This window comes from Oncorhynchus clarkii, chromosome 6 (genome assembly GCF_045791955.1).
Source record: "Oncorhynchus clarkii lewisi isolate Uvic-CL-2024 chromosome 6, UVic_Ocla_1.0, whole genome shotgun sequence".
NCBI classification, from domain to species: Eukaryota; Metazoa; Chordata; class Actinopteri; order Salmoniformes; family Salmonidae; genus Oncorhynchus; species Oncorhynchus clarkii.
The window spans coordinates 35,700,996-35,726,574 of record NC_092152.1 but is presented as its reverse complement, the minus strand read 5'-3'; the positions used below and the strand labels follow the sequence as shown (position 1 = coordinate 35,726,574).

General features: G+C 42.7%; 1 protein-coding gene across 8 annotated transcripts in view; it reads left to right on the top strand.

The window, feature by feature from the left end:
* The window catches only part of LOC139411064 (transport and Golgi organization 2 homolog), a 50,322-nt gene that overhangs the window by 21,811 nt on the left and 2,932 nt on the right, over positions 1–25,579 (top strand). For 5 of the 8 annotated variants that reach the window (XM_071156868.1, XM_071156870.1, XM_071156869.1 and 2 more), the window contains exons 6-7: positions 21,068–21,135; positions 21,343–21,493. In XM_071156868.1, the coding sequence (XP_071012969.1) occupies positions 21,068–21,135; positions 21,343–21,493 (219 nt within the window). The remainder of the gene's footprint in view (positions 1–21,067; positions 21,136–21,342; positions 21,494–25,579) is intronic. The other 3 variants (XM_071156873.1, XM_071156878.1, XM_071156874.1) reach the window with 1 other exon arrangement.

Genomic DNA, 25,579 nt, shown 5'->3' with positions numbered 1-25,579 from the left:
GTATGGGGTTTTTAACTTTCAGTTCGGGAGGAGGTTGTGTTTGTGGTTTAGAGTTTGCCAAAAGGCACCTAAAGGACTCTGACGTTGAGAAACAAGATTCTCTGGTCTGATGAAACCAAGAATGAACTCTTTGGCCTGAATGCCAAGCGTCATGTTTTAAGGAAACCTGGCACCATCCCTATGGTGAGTCATGGTGGTGACAGCATCATGCTGTGGGGATTTTCTTTCAGCGGCAGGGACTGGGAGACTAGTCAGGATCGAGGGAAAGATGAACGGTGCAAAGTACAGAGATCCTTGAAGAAGACATGCTCCACAGCGCTCAGGACCTCAGCCTAAGGTGAAGGTTCCACCTTCCAACAGGACAACGACCCTAAGCACACAGCCAAGACAACACAGGAGTGGTTTCGGGTAAGTCTCTGAATGTCCTTGAGTGGCCCAGCCAGAGCCCGAACTTGAACCTTATCGAACATCTCTGGAGAGAACTGAAAATAGCTGTGCGGAGACGCCCCCCCCCCCATCTAACATGACAAACTCCCCAAATATAGGTGTGCCAAGCTTGTAGCGTCATACCCAAGAAGACTCGAGGCTGTAATCACTGCGAAAGGTGCTTCAGTACAGTACTGAGTAAAGGGTGTGAATACTTATGTAAATGTGTATTTCAGGTTTTTATTTTTAGTACATTTGCAAAAATTACCTGTTTTTGCTTTGTCATTATGGAGTTGTGTGTGTGTGTGAGGGGGGGGGGGACAACAGTCAATGTTAGAATAAGGCTGTCATGTAACAAAATGTGGAAAAAGTCAAGGGGTCTGAATACTTTCCTGAATGCACTGTATCAGGCTCAAGTAGATTCGGAGAACAAATGTGAGATCTGGAAAATGAACAAAGTAACAGCTGACGACTCAACTCTACAAAAACTAGACTCAAAGCGATTGGAATATAACAACCTGGCGACCTATAAAGCAGAAAACACATTTAGGAGAACAGAACAAACCTACTATATGAACATAGTGATAAATAAGGAAAGTTGCTTGCTTGGCAGATAAGGCGAGAGGAAGCTAGTAGAGTTATTAGCTCTATTAAGATGTCCAATAACAGTTGTTCAGGGTCCTGAGGCAATTCATCTACTCTTTAGAGAGTTTAATGAAACGCTGTCCAAGTCTGAAAGGAATAGCCTTGACACAATGCATGAGTTTTTGAACAAACTCAATTGACAAGCTTTAACTGATGAGGATCGAAAGGGTTTTGGAGAAAGAGATTACATCTGAAGAAATTAGCGAATCCATTTTCAACACCGCTGGGAGAAAATCACCAGGGTTAGACGGATTCCCTGTTGAAATCTATAGAACATTTTTATCCAAACGAATTCATTCTCTTTGCAATATATTTATTCATGCCATAGAGACAGATAAGCACCCAGATACACTTGAACAAGCACTGACCGATATCTTTATTGAACACTGCATATAAAATTGTTACTAAACTCACAGCTCTTAGACTAGATAAAGTTCTTCCTGACTTGGTTGAGATGGACCAAACCGGCTTAGTAAGAAACCGCTCTTCTCCTGATTTTAATATCAGAAGATGATTTAACGTAATGCATTATGTATAGAAGGGCCAGGAATCTGTAGTGGTGGCTTAATAAGATGTGGAAAAAGCTTTAGACCGCATAGAATGGAACTACTTGTTTAAAGTTTTAGAGGATGAATATTGGACCTAAATATCTCGGTCTGATTTGGATTACTGTACAAATGTACGGTAGCTCAGATCCTGACTAATGGAAATGTATATGGGACCTTTTCAGGATATAAAATAAACCTATCAAATAGTATAATCATGCCTTTTAACCGAACGGCTATGCAGAACCTGATTTGTAGACCAGACGTTTTCTTGGAGATGCCAGAAAATGAAACATCTGGGATTGCAAATTCCTTCTCAAAAGAATAAGACCTATCAACTGAACTATATTCCACTTCTCAAAAAGGTTGGGAAAGAGGATAGACGGCTGGATTTACCAATTGCTCTTATTGTGTAATTATTCTACCCTTTTATAACCTTGGCCTTTCCTATTACCAATTTTTTTTTTCTTCAAACAACTTAATAGTTGACCCACTGGCTCCAGGTCATCTACAAGTCCAAGCTCCGCCTTATCTCAGTTCACAGGTCACGATGGCAACACCCACCCGTAGCACGCGCTCCAGAAGATGTATCTCACTGATCATCCCTAAAGCCAACACCTCATTTGGCCGCATTTCGTTCCAGTTCTCTGCTGCCTGTGACTGGAACGAACTGCAAAAATCGCTGAAGTTGGAGACTTATCTCCCTCACCAACTTCAAACATCTGCTATCTGAGCAGCTAACCGATCGCTGCAGCTGTACATAGTCTATCGGTAAACCCAATTTACCTACCTCATCCCCATACTGTTTATATTTATTTACTTTTCTGCTCTTTTGCACACCAGTATCTCTACCTGTACCTGACCATCTGATCATTTATCACTCCAGTGTTAATCTGAAAAATTTTAATTATTCGCCTACCTCCTCATGCCTTTTGCACACAATGTATATAGACTCTCTTTTCTTTTTATTTTTTTTCCTACTGTGTTATTGACTTGTTAATTGTTTACTCCGTGTGTAACTCTGTTGTCTGTTCACACTGCTATGCTCTATCTTGGCCAGGTTGCAGTTGTAAATGAGAACTTGTTCTCAACTAGCCTACCTGGTTAAATAAAGGTGAAATAAAAATAAAAATAGGAATGTCTCTTCATTTCAGTCGAAAGGAAGACCTCCCAGAGTGAAACTCAAAACTTTTTATTCAATCTATAATCCGGAGGAGTGCTTACTCTGACTTCCAGTTGTGTTTCTGTTCAAGGCTGTGTGGGTATGGCAAGATACAACAAGTTCACCCTCTTGGAGACAGACAGAGCAAGTGAAGTGTCTTTCCCCTGTTTCATTGGCATCTATAACCTATATGAGCCCACCTAAAGCTTTGATGGGTCTCACAAATGACTTTAATTAAAAACACTAAATATATTGAAGTCTGTAAACAGAAGGGCGTATGTATATCTATATATACACTGCTCAAAAAAATAAAGGGAACACATAAACAACACAATGTAACTCCAAGTTAATCGCACTTCTGTGAAATCAAACTGTCCACTTAGGACGTAACACTGATTGACAATAAATTTCACATGCTGTTGTGCAAATGGAATACACAACAGTTGGAAATTATAGGCAATTAGCAAGACATCCCCAATAAAGGAGTGGTGCTGCAGGTGCTAACCACAGACCACTTCTCAGTTCCTATGCTTCCTGGCTGATGTTTTGGGCACTTTTGAATGCTGGCGGTGCTTTCACTCTAGTGGTAGCATGAGACTGAGTCTACAACCCACACAAGTGGCTCAGGTAGTGCAGCTCATCCAGGATGGCACATCAATGCGAGCTGTGGCAAGAAGGTTTGCTGTGTCTGTCAGCGTAGTGTCCAGAGCATGGAGGCGCTACCTGGAGACAGGCCAGTACATCAGGAGACGTGGAGGAGGCTGTAGGAGGGCAACAACCCAGCAGCAGGACCGCTACCTCCGCCTTTGTGCAAGGAGGAGCAGGAGGAGCACTGCCAGAGCCCTGCAAAATGACCTCCAGCAGGCCACAAATGTGCATGTGTCTGCTCAAACGGTCAGAAACAGACTCCATGAGGGTGGTATGAGGGCCCGACGTCCACAGGTGGGGGTTGTGCTTACAGCCCAACACCGTGCAGGACGTTTGGCATTTGCCAGAGAACACCAAGATTGGGAAATTCGCCACTGGTGCCCTGTGCTCTTCACAGATGAAAGCAGGTTCACACCGAGCACATGTGACAGACGTGACAGAGCCTGGAGACGCCGTGGAGAACGTTCTGCTGCCTGCAACATCCTCCAGCATGACCGGTTTGGCGGTGGGTCAGTCATGGTGTGGGGTGGCATTTTTTGGGGGGGCTGCACAGCCCTCCATGTGCTCGCCAGAGGTAGCCTGACTGCCATTAGGTACCGAGATGAGATCCTCAGACCCCTTGTGAGACCATATGCTGGTGCGGTTGGCCCTGTGTTCCTCCTAATGCAAGACAATGCTAGACCTCATGTGGCTGGAGTGTGTCAGCAGTTCCTGCAAGAGGAAGGCATTGATGCTATGGACTGGCCCGCCCGTTCCCCAGACCTGAATCCAATTGAGCACATCTGGGACATCATGTCTCGCTCCATCCACCAACGCCACGTTGCACCACAGACTGTCCAGGAGTTGGCGGATGCTTTAGTCCAGGTCTGGGAGGAGATCCCTCAGGAGACCATCCGCCACCTCATCAGGAGCATGCCCAGGCGTCGTAGGGAGGTCATACAGGCACGTGGAGGCCACGTACACTACTGAGCCTCATTTCTGACTTGTTTTAAGGACATTACATCAAAGTTGGATCAGTGTTGTTTTCCACTTTAATTTTGAGTGTCACTCCAAATCCAGACCTCCATGGGTTGATAAATTTGATTTCCATTGATAATTTTTGCGTGATTTTTGTTGTCAGCACATTCAACTATGTAAAGAAAGAAGTATTTAATAAGAATATTTCATTCATTCAGATCTAGGATGTGTTATTTTAGTGTTCCCTTTATGTTTTTGAGCTGTGTGTATATATAACAAACACCTTTCTATAATAATTATCCCCATCTTACACAAAGCCCTCAGATAGTATTAATTTCTTGGTTAAACAAAGGAATCAAAACATTCGGTCATCTGTATAGAGAAGGTGAACTATTATCCTTCCAACAACTGGCATCTCACTTGTAGTTAGTGCATTCGGAAAGTATTGAGAACCCTTGACTTTTCAAGTTTTGTTACATTACAGCCTTACACTAAAATGGTTTAAATCGTTTTTTTGCTAATCTACACATAGTACGCGATAATGATCGAGTAAAAAAACAGGTTTTGGACATTTTTTCAAATTTTAAATAAAGTGAAATCAATTTTACATAAGTCCTTCAGGCCCTTTTACGCAGTACTTTGTGGAAGCACCTTTGGCAGTGATTTTAAAGCCTCATGTCTTCTTGGGTATGACACTACAATCTTGGCACACCTGTGTTTGGGGAGTTTCTCCCATTCCTCTGCAGATCCTCTCTGTCAGGTTGGATGGGGAATGTCACTGCACAGCTATTTTCAGGTCTCTCCAGAGATGTTTGATCGGGTTCAAGTCCGGGCTCTGGCTTGTTCACTCAGACTTGTCCCGAAGCCACTCCTGCACGGTCTTGGCTGTGTGCTTCGGGTCATTGTCCTGTTGGAAGGTGAACCTTCGCTCCAGTCTGAGGTCCTGAGCGCTCTGGAGCAGGTTTTCATCAAGTAATCTCTGTGCACTTTGCTCCATTAATCTTTCCCTCAATCCTGACTGGTCTCCCAGTCCCTGCCGCTGAAAAACATCCCCACAGCATGATGCTGCCACCACCATGGTTCACTGTAGGGATGGTGCCATGTTTCCTCAATCTTGGTTTCATCAGACCAGAGAATCTTGTTTCTCATTGTCAGAGTCCTTTAGTTACAAGCGGGCTGTCATGTGCCTTTTACTGAGGAGTGGCTTCCGTCTGGCCACTCTAACATAAATGCCTGATTCGTGGAGTGCTGCAGAGATGGTTGTCCTTCTGGAAGGTTCTCCCATCTCCACAGAGGAACTGTAGAGCTCTGTCAGAGTGACCATCGGGTTCGGGTTCACCTCCCTGACCAAGGCCCTTCTCCCCCAATTGCTCAGTTTGGTTGGGAGGCCAGCTCTAAGAAGAGCCTTGGTGGTTCCAAACTTCTTCCATTTAAGGATGATGGAGGCCACTGTGTTCTTGGACCTTCAATACTGCAGTAATTTGTTGGTATCCTTCCCCATAATCTGTGCCTCGACACAATCCGGCCTTGCAGCTCTACGGATAATTCCTTCGACCTCATGGCTTGGTTTTTGCTCTGACATGCACTGTCAACTGTGGTACTAATATAGACAGATGTGTGCCTTTCCAAATCATGTCCAATCAATTGAACTTTTTCCCCTCTCTTTCTGTTTTCTCTTACTCTCTGCAGCAGACAGTGTCATTTAATTTGATGGCCTTGCGATGTGAACTGGAGAGCAAAGATTAAAGTGCGTCCCTCTGAAACTAAGACCGCTGTCATGAAGGGGGCTCGATAGACATGCCATCGGCATGGCAACAGGGTTTCAGGTCTCATTTTGGAAGTCAGGCGGTTCATGAACAACTTTTCTCACTTCCTGCCAGGGGAAGCAGGGTTTTCCCTGTGGATCGAGGGGTCCTGATCAATATATCCTGCTGATGTGGCCTAGAGCAGGATCGGCACAGTGTGTGAGCAGATCTCTTGTTTTAATCCTCCTCCTCTTCCGTTGTTTCCAGGTACTGTTCTTTCTCCCCACCTACAAGCTTCTCTCCCCTCTCTCTACATTGTGTGTATTATAGCAGGTAGAGATCTCCGTGGGTTGTGTTCTGTTGTGTGTTAACAGCAGAGCCTTTCAGGAATGCGAATGGCCTCATTAAGACCTGGAATTATGTACGTGTTGTATGGCTCCTGCTGCTGCCACCCCTGCGGCAAGAGACTTAACGAAAGGAGACCTCACTGCCACCAGAAATGCGTGTACACACACACACACACACACACACACACACACACACACACACACACACACACACACACACACACACACCGTGAGATGTCAGCTGAGAGAGAGCAACAAGTAATATGTGTTTCTTTGATGTATGCTCTGGCCTGGCCAATCATCTGGTTCTGAAATCACTTCATCCCTCTCTGTCTGCCTGGACCCATGGGGCTCCCTGTCGACTCACTACAAGATGTATGGATGCTGACAGATAGGACCCTGCGGTACGCAACGGCATAATAAAAACAGACATTGGATGGCATCTGCTGTGACTGTAATGTATTTGGTTGTAGACCTTTTTTTTTATAAACAGGCTCATTATAGAGCTATTAGTTTTCCCTCTCTGCACAGTGAAACAACAGTCATGCGTGAAATGCTGTCTGCGGCTGCTCTGTTTCCGAATCGATAATTACGTCTTGTCTCGTGGATACAGAGGAGGCCCTATATTACAATTAGTGGATTTGTCATCCTTAACCAACGTGATGATTTATGATATGATGGTGATGTGGGACAAGATGTGTGGAGGCCATTTTAAACATCCTCTGTATTCCTTCCTGTTGCATAATGTACAGGCAACTGCCAAAATAAAGCAAACACTTGAGCAAATGAGGGATACAAATAGTGACGTGGTAAAACAAATCGGTGAGGAAATTCTGACCATGTATAAAAATGCCCAGTGGCTCATTACTTCAGCCGCCATGGCAAGAAGAAGAGATCTGTGACTTTGAAAGAGGGGTCTCAAACCCCCTGTGCTCCTTTAAGTATTAATATCAAACAAATGAGGTAAATATGTCATTTTTATATCACACGCCCTATTAAGACACTATGTTGGTGTTTACTTTATTTTGTCCGTTACTGTATATTAGGGCTGTGATGGTCACAGACTTTTGGATGACTGTAATTGGCCTGCCAAATGACTTTAGTCTCTGTAATAACCGTTCGAAAAGCACTTTTTTATTTTTTTTTATTTTTATTTTAATGTTTTTGAACATTTTCACCTTTTCTCCGCTTCTGACTGCATGTAGAACTGGCATTCCCAGTCGAGTCAATGATGGCATAATGGGTGAACTGGTGGCCGTTGTGAGCAAACCAGGAAATGTACCCATCCAATATGGGTTGTGACTGGAGGGAGAAATGTTACGACTGAAAGCAGAGCTGCAAACTCTCACGCATTGGTCTTTAGAACACACGCATTTGACACTCCTCTCACGGCACGCCTCTCTTAGCTCACGCATTGGTCTTTAGAACACACGCATATGACACGCCTCTTTTAGCTCACGCATTGGTCTTTAGAACGCACGCATTTGACACTCCTCTCACGGCACGCCTCTTTTAGCTCACGCATTGGTCTTTAGAACGCACGCATTTGACACGCCTCTCACGGCACGCCTCTTTTAGCTCACGCATTGGTCTTTAGAACACACGCATATGACACGCCTCTTGTAGCTCACGCATTGGGAAGTACTACTTTTATTTTTCTAATTAGTCCACAATACCAGGCAGCCATTGTGAGTGTACCCATGAGTTTACCAGTCAAATTGCCAGGGTTAGGGGTTCCAAGCCCATTTTATTCATTGTTTGCTACTACACCTTGCTTGTTTCAGCAAGCAAGGTGTTGTATGTTTCATCACGTTGTAAGACTCCATGGTATCGCAAAGGACTCAACCACGGAAATGCCTCGGCCATCCCGTTTTCAGTCAGATGTTTGTCGTCGCCCCCCCCAAAAAAAAACTGTTGGTCATGATCTTCACCCATAACTGTCGGTTATACGATAATTGTGCCGTTCCTACTGTGTACGTCATTGAGGATGCAGTAATAGAAAAAGTGTATAATTTGTATGTTACTCATCCAACTAAATATAACTCTAAATTTCTCGACTTCAAGTTTGGCATGATTTATCTTATGCCTTCCCTTAATTACGTTGCTTGTTAAACCAGCATTGCTTTTATTAATAATCCATAGCTCTTTCGATGGGTTTGAATACTTTCAATCCAGTTGACAAATTTGTATGCATACGTTTCCCCTCTGACTGAGCCTTGCCTTGGTCGGAGCTAATGATGTCACTGAGTGTACAAAACAATAGGAACACCTGCTCTTTCCATGACATCGACTGACCAGGTGAAACTATGATCCCTTACTGATGTCACTTGTTAAATCCACTTCAATCAGTGTAGATTAAGTGGAAGAACATTAATGTTTTTGAAGACTTGAGACATTTTTGACAATTGAGACATGGATTGTGTATTTGTGCCATTCAGTGGGTGAATGGGCAAGACAAAATATTTTTGTGACTTTTGAATGGGGTATGGTAGTAGATGCCAGGCACACCGGTTTGAGCATGTCAAGAGCTGCAATGCTGCTGGGTATTTCATGCTCAACAGTTTCCAGTGTGTATCAAGAATGGTTCGCCACCCAAAGGACATCAGCCAACTGGACACAACTGTGGGAATTATTGAAGTCAACTTTGGCCAGCATTCCATACAACGACAAATTTGAGGCTGTTCTGAGGGCATAAGGGATGTAACTCAATATTAGGAAGGTGTTCAAATCAATCATCTCTCAATTTTAATCGCAAATGCCCTCAATTTTATGTTATCAATGGCAGCCAAGCAGCACTCGGTGTTGTCATACACCAAGCCATCTTACTTTTCCTGTGCTTCTTTCGACTTTGATCCAATCTTGTGTCCATATTTATTCATTCAAGTCTGTGTGGTGGTAGAAGATTCTGTTTAATCTGTCAACTGTCATCTCAAAAACATCCAGCCTCACTGAGCCTTCCTGATACCCAGCAGAACTTATATGTTTAAAGTATACATTCTCACCCACTTTTTAGAAAGTGGGCTGTTTGCGTGGTCTGCAAATGTGGTGTAGCTTTTGGCAGGCTTTTGTTTTTCCTTTTTTTTAAAGGGAAGCAGCAGTAGATCGGAGCAGCATTCCTCAACTGGTTTCCGTGGTGTATGGTTTATTTCATTTTGATGAGTAACAGTAATGCATATTCTCTTTGTCTCCCCCCAAAACCAGTATGCTTGACCCAGCTGCTACAACAACAACAACAATCACAACCAGAGACAGGCAGTTGTAGCAGTAGGCCTTTAGGCCCTGGGCTGATCTCTCTGTCTAGCTCAGTGGTTCCCAAACGTTTTATTGTCCCGTGCCCCTTTAAACATTCAACCTCCAGCTGCGTACCCCCTCTAGCACCAGGGTCAGTGCACTCTCAAATGTTGTTTTTTGCCATCATTGTAAGCCTGCCACACACACCCACTATACGATACATTTATTAAACATAAGAATGAGTGTGAGTTTTTGTCACAACCTGGCTCGTAGGAAGTGACAAAGAGCTCTTATAGGACCAGAGCACAAATAATAATATATTTTTGCTCTTTATTTTACCATCTTACATATAAAACCTTGTTTGTCAAAAATTGTGAATATCTCACCACAGGTTAATGAGAAAGGTGTGCTTGAAAGGATGCACATAACTCTGCAATGTTGGGTTGTATTGGAGAGAGTCTCCGTCTTAAATAATTTTCCACACAGTCATTGCCTGTATTTAGTTTTCATGCTAGAGAGGGCCATCCACTCTCGCATAGGTATGTGGTTGCAAAGGGCATCAGTGTCTTAACAGTGTGATTTGTCATGGACGGATACTCTGAGCGCAGCCCAATCCAGAAATCTGGCAGTGGCTTCTGATTTAAATTCAATTTTCACAGAACCGCTTGTTACAATTTTGATGAGGCTCTCTTGTTCAGATATCAGTAAGTGGACTGGAGGCAGGGCATGAAAGGGATAACGAATCCAGTTGTTTGTGTCATCTGTTTCGGGAAAGTAATTGCGCACCCAGCTCACTCGGGTGCTTCGCTATATCACATTTGACATTGTCCGTAAGCTTGAGTTCATTTGCACACAAATCATACAATGATGGAAAGAGCTGTGGGTTGTCCTTGTTCATGCAGACAGAGAAGAGCTCCAACTACTTAATCATAGCCTCAATTTTGTCCTGTACATTGAATATAGTTGTGGAGATTCCCTGTAATCCTAGATTCAGATCATTCATGCGAGAAAAAACAGGCCAGTTGTGTGAGAAACTCGTCATCATGCAAGCGGTCAGACAAGTGAAAATTGTGGTCAGTAAAGAACTTTAAACTCGTCTCTCAATTAAAAATAACTTGTCAACCAGCGCACTCATGTATGTTGCAAACGCGTTACATGGTCGCTGCCTATATCATTGCATAGTGCAGAAAATACATGAGAGTTTAGGGGCCTTGTTTTAACAAGGTGAACAATTTTCACTGTAGTGTCCAAAACGTATTTCAAGCTGTCAGGCATTCCCTTGGCAGCAAGAGCCTCTCGGTGGATGCTGCAGTGTACCCAAGTGGCGTCAAGAGCAACTGCTTACACGCGCGTTACAACTACATTATGTCTCCCTGTCATGACTTTTGCGCCATCAGTACAGATACCAACACATCTTGACCACCAAAGTCCATTTGATGTCACAAAGCTGTCCAGTACTTAAAAAATATCCTCTCATGTTGTCCTGGTTTCCAGTGGTTTTCAGAAGAGGATATCTTCCTTAATTTACCCCCCATAAACGTAACGGACATATACCAGGAGCTGTGGCAGGCCTGCCACGTCTGACTCATCCAGCTGTAACGCATAGAATTCACTGGCTTGTACTTGAAGCAGTAATTGTTTCAAAACATCTCCTGCCATGTCACTGATGCGTTGTGAAACAGTGTTGTTTGATGGAGGCATTGTCTGTATAGTTTTTTTGGGCCTTTTCCCCCAGCATTGTCCCAGCCAAATCCACGGCAGCAGGAATAATTAAGTCCTCCACAATAGTATGGGGCTTGCCTGTCCTAGCCACTCGGTAGCTCACCATAAAAGATGTTTCTAGCCCCTTCTTATTAATGGTATCTGTAGCTTTTATACATGTCTTACTACTCAAAAGTAGTCTTTATTCTCGCTCAAAGTCCTGTGGCTTATTATTCAAATTATCATGTTTCGTTTCAAAATGTCTACGCAAGAGTGAAGGTTTCCCTCGAGAGAGTAATGGTTAATGTGATTGGATGTTAATTATTTGACATTGTGGTGTTATTTCGCTTAACACTAGATGGATTAATTTTATTTTTGGCAGTGAAGCGAGGCTACTCCAGGCGAGGAAAAAAAACTCACCCAAATGTATAGCCCCTTTGGAAAATATAAATGGACTATTTGAAAATGTGTCCGTGTACCCTAGTTTGGGAATACCTGGTCTAGAGCATTGAATGGCACTTCAGTGCCCATGAGTAAAGTCAGATGTCTTACAAAAGTAGTAATAGTTAATTTTGCCTCTGAAAATGTTTGTTTGGTGTTATATTTGGAAATTGGCAGTATTCAAAGAAATCTGCTCTTCACTGTTCACCTACTACTGTCTAATTTACCAAGACGTAATTAAATTGAGAATGTTGACTTGCTATTTGAGTTGACCTGAGACATTTCCATTGTTTTTAAAGACCCTGGCCCTTTCTGCTCAGCTGAAGTTGACAGGCTTTTCTTTGTTCACAGAGGAACTTTATGACGTGATGGTCAGATGTTGTTATGGGTGGTCTTTCTGTTGGGATTAGAGCTGCTGTCTAAGTCGTTTTAACTTTGTTGCTCAACTTGGGCATCTAACTGATAGTGAAATGCAAAACTACATAGGAGAAATTGTTGTTTACCCTCGGACTCGCAACGATACCTCCCAATCCCACTGATGTTTCTCAATGTTCATCAGCCCAATATCAACAAACCTGAGGCCGCTCAGCACAGCAGCAAGGAGCAAAATAAGGCACTGCTTAAAAGCTTCAGAATAATAGACTGAATTTCATTTATAAACATCTTCTATCCTGCTGCATATAGTGATTATCATCCTGGCAGCTAGATCTTCAAAGTGCTGTTTCTAAAGCTTCACAGAACTTTCTCTTCCTGTTGGTAGTTAACGCTGTCCATTGCTAGCAGCCAACTCCTGTGGCTCCTCATCTCAGCCCAAATCTTTGTCTGGGTTGGCACTGAGAGTAATCTACATAGCTCCATCTCTTCCCAGCCCAATGAGCCCATAGGACCATCTGGCCACCTTTCTGCAGGGTTGCAGTTTTACATACAATTTAGGAGCGGGACATCAAACCAGAGTCAACTTAAGGCAGTGAAGCTGAAAATATTGTACCCATGGAAGGAAGCTACAAGGCATTGACATGAACAAAAGCAAAAAGATGATGATTTATGTCATTACTATAGTTACCAGCAGTTAGGTTGCAGAAAGTTTAATATATTGTTTGGCTTTAATCATCGAGACATTGATATTATTCTTTTTTTATTGAATGTTTAAAGCATGCAATATACTTGCAGTGAAGCCGCTCAACAACTACATCACATTAGCGACACACAGAAGCAACCAGGGTCAACGCCCTGCTCAAGGGCACGTTGACAGATCTCCCACAAGGTCAAAAACAGGTACCCGAACCAGCGATCCATCAGCCTCCGGCCCAAGCTCTCAACCTGCCAGCCCTGCAAGATAACCCCCCCCCACAGTTCCCAAAGATCTCTCCTCAACCATCTGAGAACCCCCCCCCCCCAAGAACATTGACATTTAAAAATATATATATCCATTCCCAGCCCCAAGGACCTACAACTGTATCAACTCATACAGTACATCAAAAATCTCTTTCCAACTATTTTGCAATCTGTATGGCACAGCTGTCAATATCCTCCTGGTCCTCGAATGAACCTGGTATACTTTCCTATTGATGTTATTTTATTCCACCTCCAACTTTATATTGGGCAGACAGACCAGTTCCCTGCCTCCTCCCGCTGCCACCTCCTCCATTTTTGGGGTAATGCTGTAATCAATTGTTTGTACTCTTGGATTGAGCGGACCTTCCCGTACAATTCTGATAACTCAATGAAAGACAACTCTACCATTCCAATAGACAATATGATTTACAAACAAAATACCCATAACTACAGGTATTTTTTTCAATCAGCACATTTGAGTTCAGCTTAATGTTTGTTGTAATATTTGTTCTATCTTTTCAGGGGGATGAAATTGAAATTGTAGCCAGCTCTGCAATGCATTTTTCAAAGAAGCATCATTTTCAATTAATCAAAAATGAGACATGGCAATCTGCACAAAAGGCAAAAAGGCCATTTTTAAATAATGGATGAGCTTTTCTTAGTAATCTACTTGTGAGCCATTTTAAGGCTCAAGTAAAACTTTTGAATGAGTGAAGCTTTTAGAGCGGTTTGTGCTTTTATATTTAATCATCTCAACCCACCCAATTCATTATATAGATGGGCACTCTGTTTTTTTCTGGTTTAGCGTCCCACATAAAGCTAAATCTTTTTTTTAGGAGAGCTGATTTATATATTTTGTGATATGAATACCAAGTATGTCAACTTCACCATCAGACCATTTTATAGGTAGACTAGAGGGTAATGTAGAAGTTGTATTTTTTAAAGATCAATACGTAATATTCTACACTAATCATAATTAGGTTTTTGTCCAGAAAAGTTATCTAGATCTTCAATTAAACATTGCAGTGGTCTAGTTTACGGACGTATTATAAAGCTTGAGTCATCCGCATACATGGACACCTTTTTTTCTTTTTTTTAAGCCTTTGATTTCTAATCCTCTATTGTTGTAATTTGATCTGATTTTAATAGCTAGCATTTCCATGGCCATAACGAATAGATATGGTGACAGCGGACACCCTTGAACTCCTCTTGACAATCCAAAACTCTGAGAAGTAGCCACTATTTACTATTTTACACCTGGGGTTGTTATGTTACCTTTACCCATTTTATTAGAGTATCACCGAAATTGAAAAGATCCTGGTATTTATAAATAAAATCCAGTCTTACTTTATCAAAGGCCTTTTCAAAATCCGCTATAATTACAAGACTTTGCTTCTTAGATGTTTCATGGTGTACTATTATTTCGATTAGTTGTTGTCGTAAATTATGTCCAATGTATCGTTCATGTAAAAACCTGTCTGATCAGGATGAACAATAGCTGGTAAACCTTTTTAATTCTATGCATTTTTTTGCTATGCATTTTGCATCGCAACATTGACGTGTAAGAGGCCTTCAGTTTTTTAGACTGGATCTTTATATTTGCCATCTGGGTCTTGTTTTAATAATAGTGATATCAGACCTTCCTGCTGAGTACCTGAAGACTACCATTTCTATAGGAGTAGGTAAAACAAGGTAGCAATGGAGCTTCGGGTATATATATAAAAAACGGCTTGATATACCTCTACTGGTATGCCATCAAGCCATGGGGTTTTGATATTCTTTGGTTTGTTTGGAAGATGGTGTAATGTTAATGAAATTGCATTCATATTGTCATTTTCCCACAGTGTTTTTACTAACACACTGGCCGACTTAAATTCCTCTGCCCAAGGACATTTACACGTATGAGAAACGGTAACACCAACAGAACCTTTGCCTACTCTTTTCCCAGCTTAATTGCTTACTGTGGCATAAACAAATGTACTATCTCGGACAGCAGACAGGCAAATTGGCTTGTAATTAATTGTAAGAGATAAACATTTAGCGGACAGCGGAACCCCTTATGTCACACAAAATTGATTCTGTCAGTCCCTCTGTCTGCGGCTATTTGCAGATGTTATTATCAAACGAGTCTCAATCTCACGACAGGAAAGTAATCTTCTCTCTTATACACTACATGACCAAAAGTATAAGGACACTTGCTCATCTCATTCCAAAATCATGGGCATTAATATGGAGTTGGTCCCCCTCCCCCCCTTGCTGCTATAACAGCATCCACGCTTCTGGTAAGGCTTTCCACTAGATGTTGGAACATTGCTCCGGAGACTTGCTTCCATATAGCCACGAGCATTAGTGTGACCGGGCACTGATGTTGGGCGATTAGGCCTGGCTCACAGTCAGCATTCCAATTCCCAAAGGTGTTCAATGGGGGTTGAGGTCAGGGCTCTGTACAGGCCAGTCACTGGAAGTAAGGGGCCTACCACGGTCCATAAAAAAACAGCCCCAGACCATTATTTATTATTTACAGTTGGCACGATGCATTGGGGGCAGGTAGTGTTCTCGTGGCATCCAGCAAACCCAGATTCGTCCATTCGACTGCCAGATGGTGAAACATGATTAATAATTCCAGAGAATGCGTTTCCACAGCTCCAGAGTCCAATGGCAGCGAGCTTTATACCACTCCAGCCGACGCTAGGCATTGTGCATGATGATCTTAGGCTTGTGTGCGGCTGCTCAGCCATGGAAACCCATTTCATGAAGCTCCCGACCAACCCTTCTTGTGCTGACGTTGCTTCCAGAGGTAGTTTTGAACTCAGTAGTGAGTGTTGCAACCGAGGACAGACAATTTATACATGCTTCAGCACTCTGGGGTCCTGTTCTGTGAGCTTGTGGCTTACCACTTCGCGTCTGAGCCGTTGTTGCTCCTAGACGTTTCCACTTCACAATAACAGCAGTTCGATGACCGGGGCAGCTCTTGTCGGGCAGAAACTTGACGAACTGACTTGTTGGAAAGGTGGCATCCTACGAGAGTGCCACATTGAAAGTCGCTGAGCTCTTCAGTAAGGCCATTCTACTGCCAATGTTTGTCTATGGCATGCTTGTGTTCTTGATTTTTATATACCTGTCTGCAACGAGTGTGGCTGAAATAGCCGAATCCACTAATTTCAAGGGCTGTCCACATACTTTAGTATCTATAGTGTAGCCAGTGGTGTAAAGTACCCAATTGTCGTCACACTTGAGTAAAAGTAAGAATGCCTTAAAAGAAAATGACAAAAGTGACAGTCACCCAGTAAAATACTATTTGAGTAAAAGTGCAAAAGTATTTGGTTTTAAATATACCAATAGTATAAATCACTTCAAATTCCTTATTATTAAGCAGCCCAGATGGCAAGATTTTCTTGTTTTTTTAAGTTTACGGATAGCCAGGGGCACACTTCAACAGTCAGACATAATTTACAAACAAAGCAATTTTGTGTTTAGTGAGTCTGCCAGATCAGAGGCAATAGGGATGACCAGGGGTGTTATCTTGATAAGTTTGTGAATTGGACAATTTGTCCTGCTAAGCATTCAAAATGTACTTTTGGGTGTCAGGGAAAATGTTAAGAGTACATTTATTTTCTTTAGCAATGTAGTCAGTGGGGCGATTTTAGCATGTAAATCTTGGTGTGGCAAAAAAAGATGCATGCCAGCAAAGCCACAATACTTAATTGCACTCTAAAGGTGACAAACGGTGCCCACAAACTGTTGGGACAGCTTTATGTAGGCCCTAATAGCAGAGTCCCAACAGCAGTCCCAACACCTTGAACTGCTACACCTGGCTATCAGCAGAGCCTTGTCTGGCAGCGAAACCGTTCATTCAGCCTCATTTACTGCCTTTTTAAGATACATAGCTGATATGGCTGACTTGTTTAAACAAATATGGTTTCTTCTGAGAATTGAGATGTACACACTATGGCATAAGGGAAAGACGAGCGTATAAGAGGCAATCGTCATTTAGATTAAGACAATGACGGACGTTGTCAATATAACTATTTGTAAAGCACTTTTGAAATGTACATCAACAGAATTCAGAACATGGGCCGTTCTTACAGTATTTTCCCTGTACACCAAGTCAGAACCATAGGATAAATAACGGGGCCATATAAGCAGACAATAAAAGCTCTTACAATTTTTGATGATTACATTTCTCTAAAATAGGCTACATGTGCACGTGCACCACCAAGTCAGAACAGTTGGCGAAATTAAGAGGGGTAAATGGACTGAATTATTAGGGTGAGGCAGATGGGCTATGAACAGCTTACTACAAAACATACACTTAGTATTAATTTCTTAGCTACAGCATACATATCTCCCTGGCATATTACATTTATGCAGCAGCATACAAGACATTTTTGGACTCTCCTTGTTGTGCTGTCCTCACTTCCTTCCAAACCACTCATTGTTGAATGTTTATGGCCAATGGGTATCGACACGTTTTATCTATAATGTCTCTTCATTATTTCTCTTCATATGACAAGGATTGAAAAGGATTTGCCAGTAGATTGTCGGCTTGATTCATGATGACTGATAGCTAAGATTTTGAAAGTATGATGTTGACATGATCAGTCCAATCAAAGCGACTGTACATATAGTGTGATTTGACATTTTATCTGTGGCCAATGACCTTGAGCCTTCTTGGATGGGCACGGATAATTTAGAGCTGGCGGGATTTTTCATGCATCGTCAGGACGGAGAACCTACTTCTGGTAAGACGAGTGGCGGGGGAGTGTGTCTATTTATCAATAACAGCTGGTGTGCGATGTCTAATGTTAAAGAAGTCTCAAGGTATTGCTCGCCTTAGGTAGAGTATCTTAGGATAAGCTGTAGAACGTACCATCTACCAAGGGTTCTTACCTGTATTATTCGTAGTTGTCCTTTTACCACCACAAACCAATGCTGGCACTAAGACCGCACTCAACTAGAAGTGGCGCTCCTAGTGGCCGGGGACTTTAATGCAGGCAAACTTAAATCCGTTTTACCTCATTTCTTCCAGCATGTCACATGTGCAACCAGAGGGAAAAAACTCTAGAACACCTTTTCGCCACACAGAGATGCATACAAAGTTCTCAATCGCCCTCCATTTGGCAAATCTGACCATAATTCTATCCACCGGATTCCTGCTTTACAAGCAAAAACTAAAGCAGGAAGTACCAGTGACTCGCTCACTATGGAAGTGGTCAGATGATGCGGATGCTACGCTAAAGGACTGTTTTGCTAGCACAAACTGGAATATTTTCTCTGATTCCTCCAATGGCATTGAGGAATATACCACCTCAGTCATCATCTTCTTCAATAGGTGCATCGACGACATACATATCCCAACCAGAAGCCATGGATTACAGGCAACATTCGCATCGAGCTAAAGGCTAGAGCTGCTGCTTTCAAGTAGCGGGATACTAATCTGGACTCTTACAAGAAATCCCGCTATGCCCACAGATGAACCATCAAACAAGCAAAGCGTCAATACAGGATTAAGATTGAATCCTACTACACTGGCTCTGACGCTTGTCGGATGTGGCAGAGCTTGAAAACTATTACGGACTACAAAGGGAGACCCAGCCGCGAGCTGCCCAGTGATGCAAGCCTACCAGACAAGCTAAATGCCTTGTATGCTCGCTTCATGGAAAGCAACACTGAAGCGAGCTTGAGAGCACCAGCTGTTCCGGACAACTGTGTGATCACGCTCTCCATAGCCGATGTGAGCAATACCTTTTAAAACAGGTCCACATACACAAAGCCGAGGGGCCAGACAGATTACCAGGATGTGCACTCGAAGCATGCGTGGACCAACTGGCAAGTGTCTTCACTGACATTTTCAACCTCTCCCTGACCGAGTCTGTAAAACCTACATGTGTTTCAAGCAGACCACCATAGTCTCGGTCCCCAAGGAAGCGAAGGTAACCTGCGTAAATGCTGGTCATGGCTCACAGCATCATCCCGGATACCCGAGACCCACTCCAATTTGCATACTGCCCCAACAGATCCACAGATGATGCAATCTCAATCGCCCTTTCCCACCTGGACAAAAGGAACACCTATGTGTTCAACACCATAGTGCCCATGAAGCTCATCACTAAGCTAAGGACCCAGGGACTAAACATCTCCCTCTACAACTGGATCACCTCCCTCTGCAACTGGATCCTGGACTTCCTGATGGGCCGCCCCAAGGTGGTAAGAGTAGGCAATAATACATTTGCCATGCTGATCCTCAACACTTGTGCCCCTCGGGGTGCGTGCTTAGTCCCCTCCTGTATTCCCTGTTCTACCATGATTGCGGGGCCAAACACAACTCCAACACCATCATTAAGTTTGCTGACACAACAGTGGTAGGCCTGGCTACCGACAACGATGAGGCAGCCTATAGGAAGGAGGTCAGAGACCTGGCAGTGTGGTGCCAGGACAACAACCTCTCCCTCAATGTGATCAAGACAAAAGAGCTGATCGTTGACCACAGGAAAAGGCGGGCCGAACAGGCCCCCATTACATCGACGGGGCTGTAGTGGAGCTGGTCAAGAGTTTCAAGTTCCTTGGCGTCCACATCACAAACCAACTATCATGGTCCAAACCCACCAAGACAGTCGTGAAGAGGGCACGACAACACCTTTTCCCCCTCAGGAGACTGAAAAGATTTGGCATGGGTCCCTAGATCCTTAAGTTCTACAGCTGCACCATCAAGAGCATCCTGACTGGTATGGCAACTGCTCGGCATCTGACCGTAAGACGCTACAGAGGGTAGTGCATACGGCCCAGTACATCACTGGGGCCAAGCTTCCTGCCATCCAGGACCTATATACTAGGCGTGTCAGAGGAAGTCCCTAAAAATTGTCAGACTCCAGCCACCCAAGCCAATGACTGTTCTCTCTGCTACCACACGGCAAGCGATACCGAAGCGACAAAGTCTAGGACCAAAAGGCTCCTTAACAGGTTCTATCCCCAAGCCATAAGACTGCTGAACAATTAATCAAATGGGTACCCAGACTATTTACATTGACACCCCCCCTTTTTCTTTTTATTTATTTGGTAAATATTTTCTTAAGTCTATTTCTTGAACTGCATTGTTGGTTAAGGGCTTGTAAGTAAGCATTTCACGGTAAGGCCTACACCTGTTGTATTTGGCGCATGTGACACAGTTTTATTTGAAATAGTAAAGTACAGGTACCCCAGAAAATAATTAAATAAAAACTCTTTAAATTGTTACTTATGTACTTTACACCACTGAGTGTAGCTCTATAGATGGAGCCTGCCTCAGGGATAGAGACCCCCCTATATCAAAGTCTTGATGGTTTTCAGACTTTTGACCCTTGACACTGACTCTACAGATCACAGCCATAGGTGTCTGGATAAATTATAGCCAGACGTTCTCCACCAGGGGACGAGGAGATATTGTTGCACCTGTCTCCACATTGACTGATGATGCTACTGATGGCTGTCAGAAACTGACAATGCAATTGATTCACTGTCAACACTTTTTTTGTTTGTTTTGGTTGTGATGCATTCAGTTTCCTGTACTACATTTGAAAAGACCATAATGTCAGAGATACCAAATGGAAGTAGGATCTCCTTTTAAGTCAGTACTGGGGACCGGAGAGCTAAACAGTGTAAAGGCCTAGTAAGACTGGAAGATTTGCATCGGAGTACTATTTTTTTTTTCTTACTTTAAATCTATTTACCATTGTTTTATTTAGCATTTCAATTTGCCTTCAAATGCAGCGGCTCCATTAATTAGGAAATAGCAAACTGTACAACGCATTGTTCAGGCATGAAACCGCTGATTTAGGATGACCCTCACAATTAAACAACTTTAATCGGTCAACAACTTGATTCCCTCTCTCATTATGTCCAACGCAGGGCCAAAGAAGACACGGTGTGTTACTATGGAAACAGGGGCAGTGCCGAACCCATCCGTCTAAATCCAGGTCTGTTTTTCTTAATGTGGAATTGCTTGTACTATTCTATATCATTGCACCATACAAGCCATGCTGTTGAATTATAAACCTTTATGTATGCAGGATGGGTTTTGACTATGAGACTATACCTCTGTATGTGAGTGTATGTTTTGGAGGATAACATGAACGTTTGGAGCAACCTCTATTCTCTAGCAATGCTGTATGTGTATGCTCCAGCAGGAATCTATGGTTTGAGTAACTCCCTGTTGGAGACCCCATGGAGGAAGCTGCAGCATGGGAAGAGACTGTTTACCAGCGTAGTGAACCAGACACTGCCTTGTGACAGCCTGGTCCATGATCTGCTCAACGTCCTCAACAATGAGGAGCTGTGAGTTCACCACTCACTTGGTATCAATAATAAAATCAATGTGGCACTGTAAACGCTTCATCAATAAATGTACCTGCGCACTGTATCAAAACACTTCACATGAAGACACATTCTTGTACACTGTGATGCAGGTTGGCATTTATTGGGATGGCTCATGTACTGGAGGCAGCTCTACAGGGTAGTCCCTTGCGGGCACAGCCACAAACGATGTAAAGCCAATTTGGGCTTTGCAGCTGGTGGAAATCACTCAGCTCTGCCTCCAGGACAAGATTCATGTCAATAAACAACCTGCCAGTGCGGACCCCACACTCTAGTTTTCGTTTACATTTTAATGCCATCGATGTGACACAGCGTAATATACAGTACCAGTCAAACGTTAGAACACTTAAAACATTTTTTTTTATAATTGTATAATAATAATCAAGACGTCAACTATGAAATTACACATATGGAATCATGTAGTAACCCAAAAAAGGTGTTTAATTTTTTAGGTTCTTAGTTTCCACCCTTTGCCTTGATGACATCTTTGCACACTCTTGGCATTCTCTCAACCGTCTTCATGAAGTAGTCACCTGGAATGCATTTCAATTAACAGGTGTGCCTGTTGTGGAATTTCTTTCTTTAATGCATTTGAGCCAATCAGTTGTGTTGTGACAAGGTAGGGGTGGGATACAGGAGATAGCCCTATTTGGTAAAATACCAAGTCCATATTATGACCAGAACAGCTCAAATTTCAAAGAGAAACAACAGTCCATTACTTTAAGACCATGAAGGTCAGTCAATACGGAACATTTCAAGAACTTTGAAAGTTTCTTCAGTCGCAGAAACCAGACCGCCACAGGAAAGGAAGACCCAGAGTTACCTCTGCTGCAGAGGATAAGTTCATTAGTTACCAGCCTCAGAAACTGCAGCCCAAATAAATGCTTCACAGCGTTCAAGTAAGAGACACATCAACTGTTCAGATGAGACTGCGTGAATCAGGCCTTCATGGTAGAATTGCTGCAAAGAAACCACTACTAAAGGACACCAATAAGAAAATACTTGCTTGGGCCAAGAAACACGAGCAATGGACATTAGACCAGTGGAAATCTGTCCAAATGAGAGTTTTGGTTCCAACCGCCGTGTCTTTGTGAGACTCAGAGTAGTTGAACGGATGATCTCCGCATGTGTGGTTCCCACAGTGAAGCATGGAGGTGGTGGTGTGATGGTGTGGGGGTACTTTGCTGGTGACGCTGTCTGTGATTTACAATTCAAGGCACACTTAACCAGCATGGCTACCACAGCATTCTGCAGCGACAAGCCATCCCATCTGGTTTGCGCTTAGTGGGACTATCAGCTGTTTTTCAAAAAGTGCTCAGCATATGTGGGAATTACTTCAAGACTGTTGGAAAAGCATTCCAGGTGAAGCTGGTTGAGAGAATGCCAAGAGTGTGCAAAGCTGTCAAGGTAAAGGGTGGCTACTTTGAAGAATCTAAAATATAAAACATATATTTTGATGTGTTTAACACTTTTTTTTTTGGTTGCTACATGATTTCATAACTATTATTCTACAATGTAGAAAATAGTAAAAATAAAGAGAAACCCTTAGGTGTATAACTTGACTGGTACTGCATATTAAAACATAAACCTGCACAGGGCTCGACATTAACGCTTGTCCTATTGTCCAGGACAAGTTTTTTTTTTAAATGACAGACAAGAAGAATATAGATTTGAGTTGTCTAAATGGACAAGTTAAGGAAATCACACAATCAAAATATCAAACAATTATTCCAATCACAATTGGATCAGAAGCCGACATTGGAATTTATCCACATAATTAAAAAAGCCTACATGTCAATGTGTGTGCTCACACGAGGGAGGCGCCAGAAAATGTAGCCCAACTTGAATAACTTTTAATTACATAAATATAGGCTAAAGCTGTCAAGGTAAAGGGTGTTTGACATATATAATCAAGGATAATTAACGTTTTAAGGCTTGATTCTGTCATATTTGAGGCATGGTTCGTTCCGCTCAAATGGTCACAAGACCAGAGAGTAAAGGACAGTACTTTCTACACATCACCCACCTTGAATCTGAGCCGAGGCGGTCTGCATATTGAAACTACTAAATCATGAACTTCATCGTTTAAAACGTTTTATGTCATTTTATGAAGCATATTTTGTTTCTAAGTTGCCTAGACAAAATAAGACCAGAGGCATGACTGTTGCTCGTAACATATTTGAGAGTAACAAACAAGGACATCTAAATGTCTAAATATGCTTACTTATTATGGGTTTGCGAGTACCGCACGTGGACATTCCACATGGCTACGTGAGGTACAAATGTAAACACTCAATATGACTTTGAGAAAGTATAGTCCTGCACACATTACGTGAATGTGAAATTGAAAAAAATAAGTACACTGCTTTTGCTGGAATCCTGCTCTTTTATCTCAACTTAATTGCAAAGCTTTTAGTCAGTGAACTGTTGCTCTCCAGACAGCGCATACCTTTCTCTCTAACAGGTTTGCCAGCTTCAGAATGTACATCATGTTCTTCCGAAACGTACTTTGTCGTATTATATAACTCCATTTTTTGTTACTTTCAGTTCAGTAATAACTTTCTATTCAGTGTACAGTTTTTTCCCCCATTCACCTGGTAACATTAAAGTTGTGCTAAAGAGTTATACTTTTACAGTTGGTTCCAATCCAAAAGGAGGTTTGAATAAGAATTTGAGAACAGTGTATTTTCTATCAGTACAGTACATTTGGAAAGTATTCAGATCCCTTCCCTTTTTCCACATTTTGTAACGTACAGCCTTATTTCATTTTTTTTTCTCATCAATCTACACACTACCCCATAATAATAATAATAAAGGGAAAACTGGTTTTTAGTGTTAGCATAATTCTAAAAAAAAAATAAAACATACCTTATTTACAGAAGTATTCAGACCCTTTGCTATGATATTTCCATTGATTGTCCTTGATGTTTCTACAATTTGATTGGAGTCCACCTGTGGTAAATTGATTGGACATGATTTGGAAAGGCAAACACCTGTCTATATAAGGTCCCACAGTTGACAGTGCATGTCATAGCAAAAACCAAGTCATGTGGTCAAAGGAATTGTCTGTAGAGCTCCGAGACAGGATTGTGTCGAGGCACAGATCTGGGGAAGGGTACCAAAAAATGTCAGCAGCATTGTAGGTCCCCAAGAACACAGTAGCCTCCATCATGCTTAAATGGAATACGTTTAGAACCACCAAGACTCTAACTAAAGCTGGCCGCTCAACCAAACTGAGCAATAGGGAGAACGGCCTTAGTCAGGGAGGTGACCAAGATCCCGATGGTCACTCTGACAGCGCTCCAGAGTTCCTCTGTGAAGATGGAAGAAGCTTCCAGAAGGACAACTATCTCTTCAGTACTCCACCAATCAGGCCTTTATGGTAGAGTGGCCAGACGGGAGCCACTCCTCAGTAAAAGGCACATGACCGCACGCTTGGAGTTTGCGAAAGGCACCTTAAGACTCTCAGACCATGAGAAAAGATTTTCTGGTCTGATGAAACCAAGATTGAACTATTTGGCCTGAATGTCAAGCGTCACGTCTGGAGGAAACCTGTCAACATCCCTATGGTGAAGCATGGTGGTGGCATCATGCTGTGGGTATGTTTTTCAACGGAAGGGACTGAGAGACTGGTTAGGATGAGGAAAGGATGAACGGAGCAAAGTACAGAGATCCTTGATGAAAACCTGCTCCAGAGTGAAGGTTTGTTAACCTTACAACAAGACAACGACCCTAAGCACACAACCAAGACAACGCAGGAATGGCTTCGGGACAAGTCTCTGAATGTCCTTGAGTGGCCCAGCCAGTGACCGGACTTGAACCTGATCGAACATCTCTGGAGAGACCTGAAAATAGCTTTGCAGCGACACTCCCCATCCAACCTGACAGAACTTGAGAGGATTTGCAGAGAATGGGAGAAACTCCTCAAATACAGGTGTGCCAACCTAGTAGCATCATACCCAAGAAGACTGAAGTAAAGGGTCTGAATAGTTATGTGAATGTGATATTTCAGTTTTGCATTTTTTATAAATTAGCAAACATGCCTAG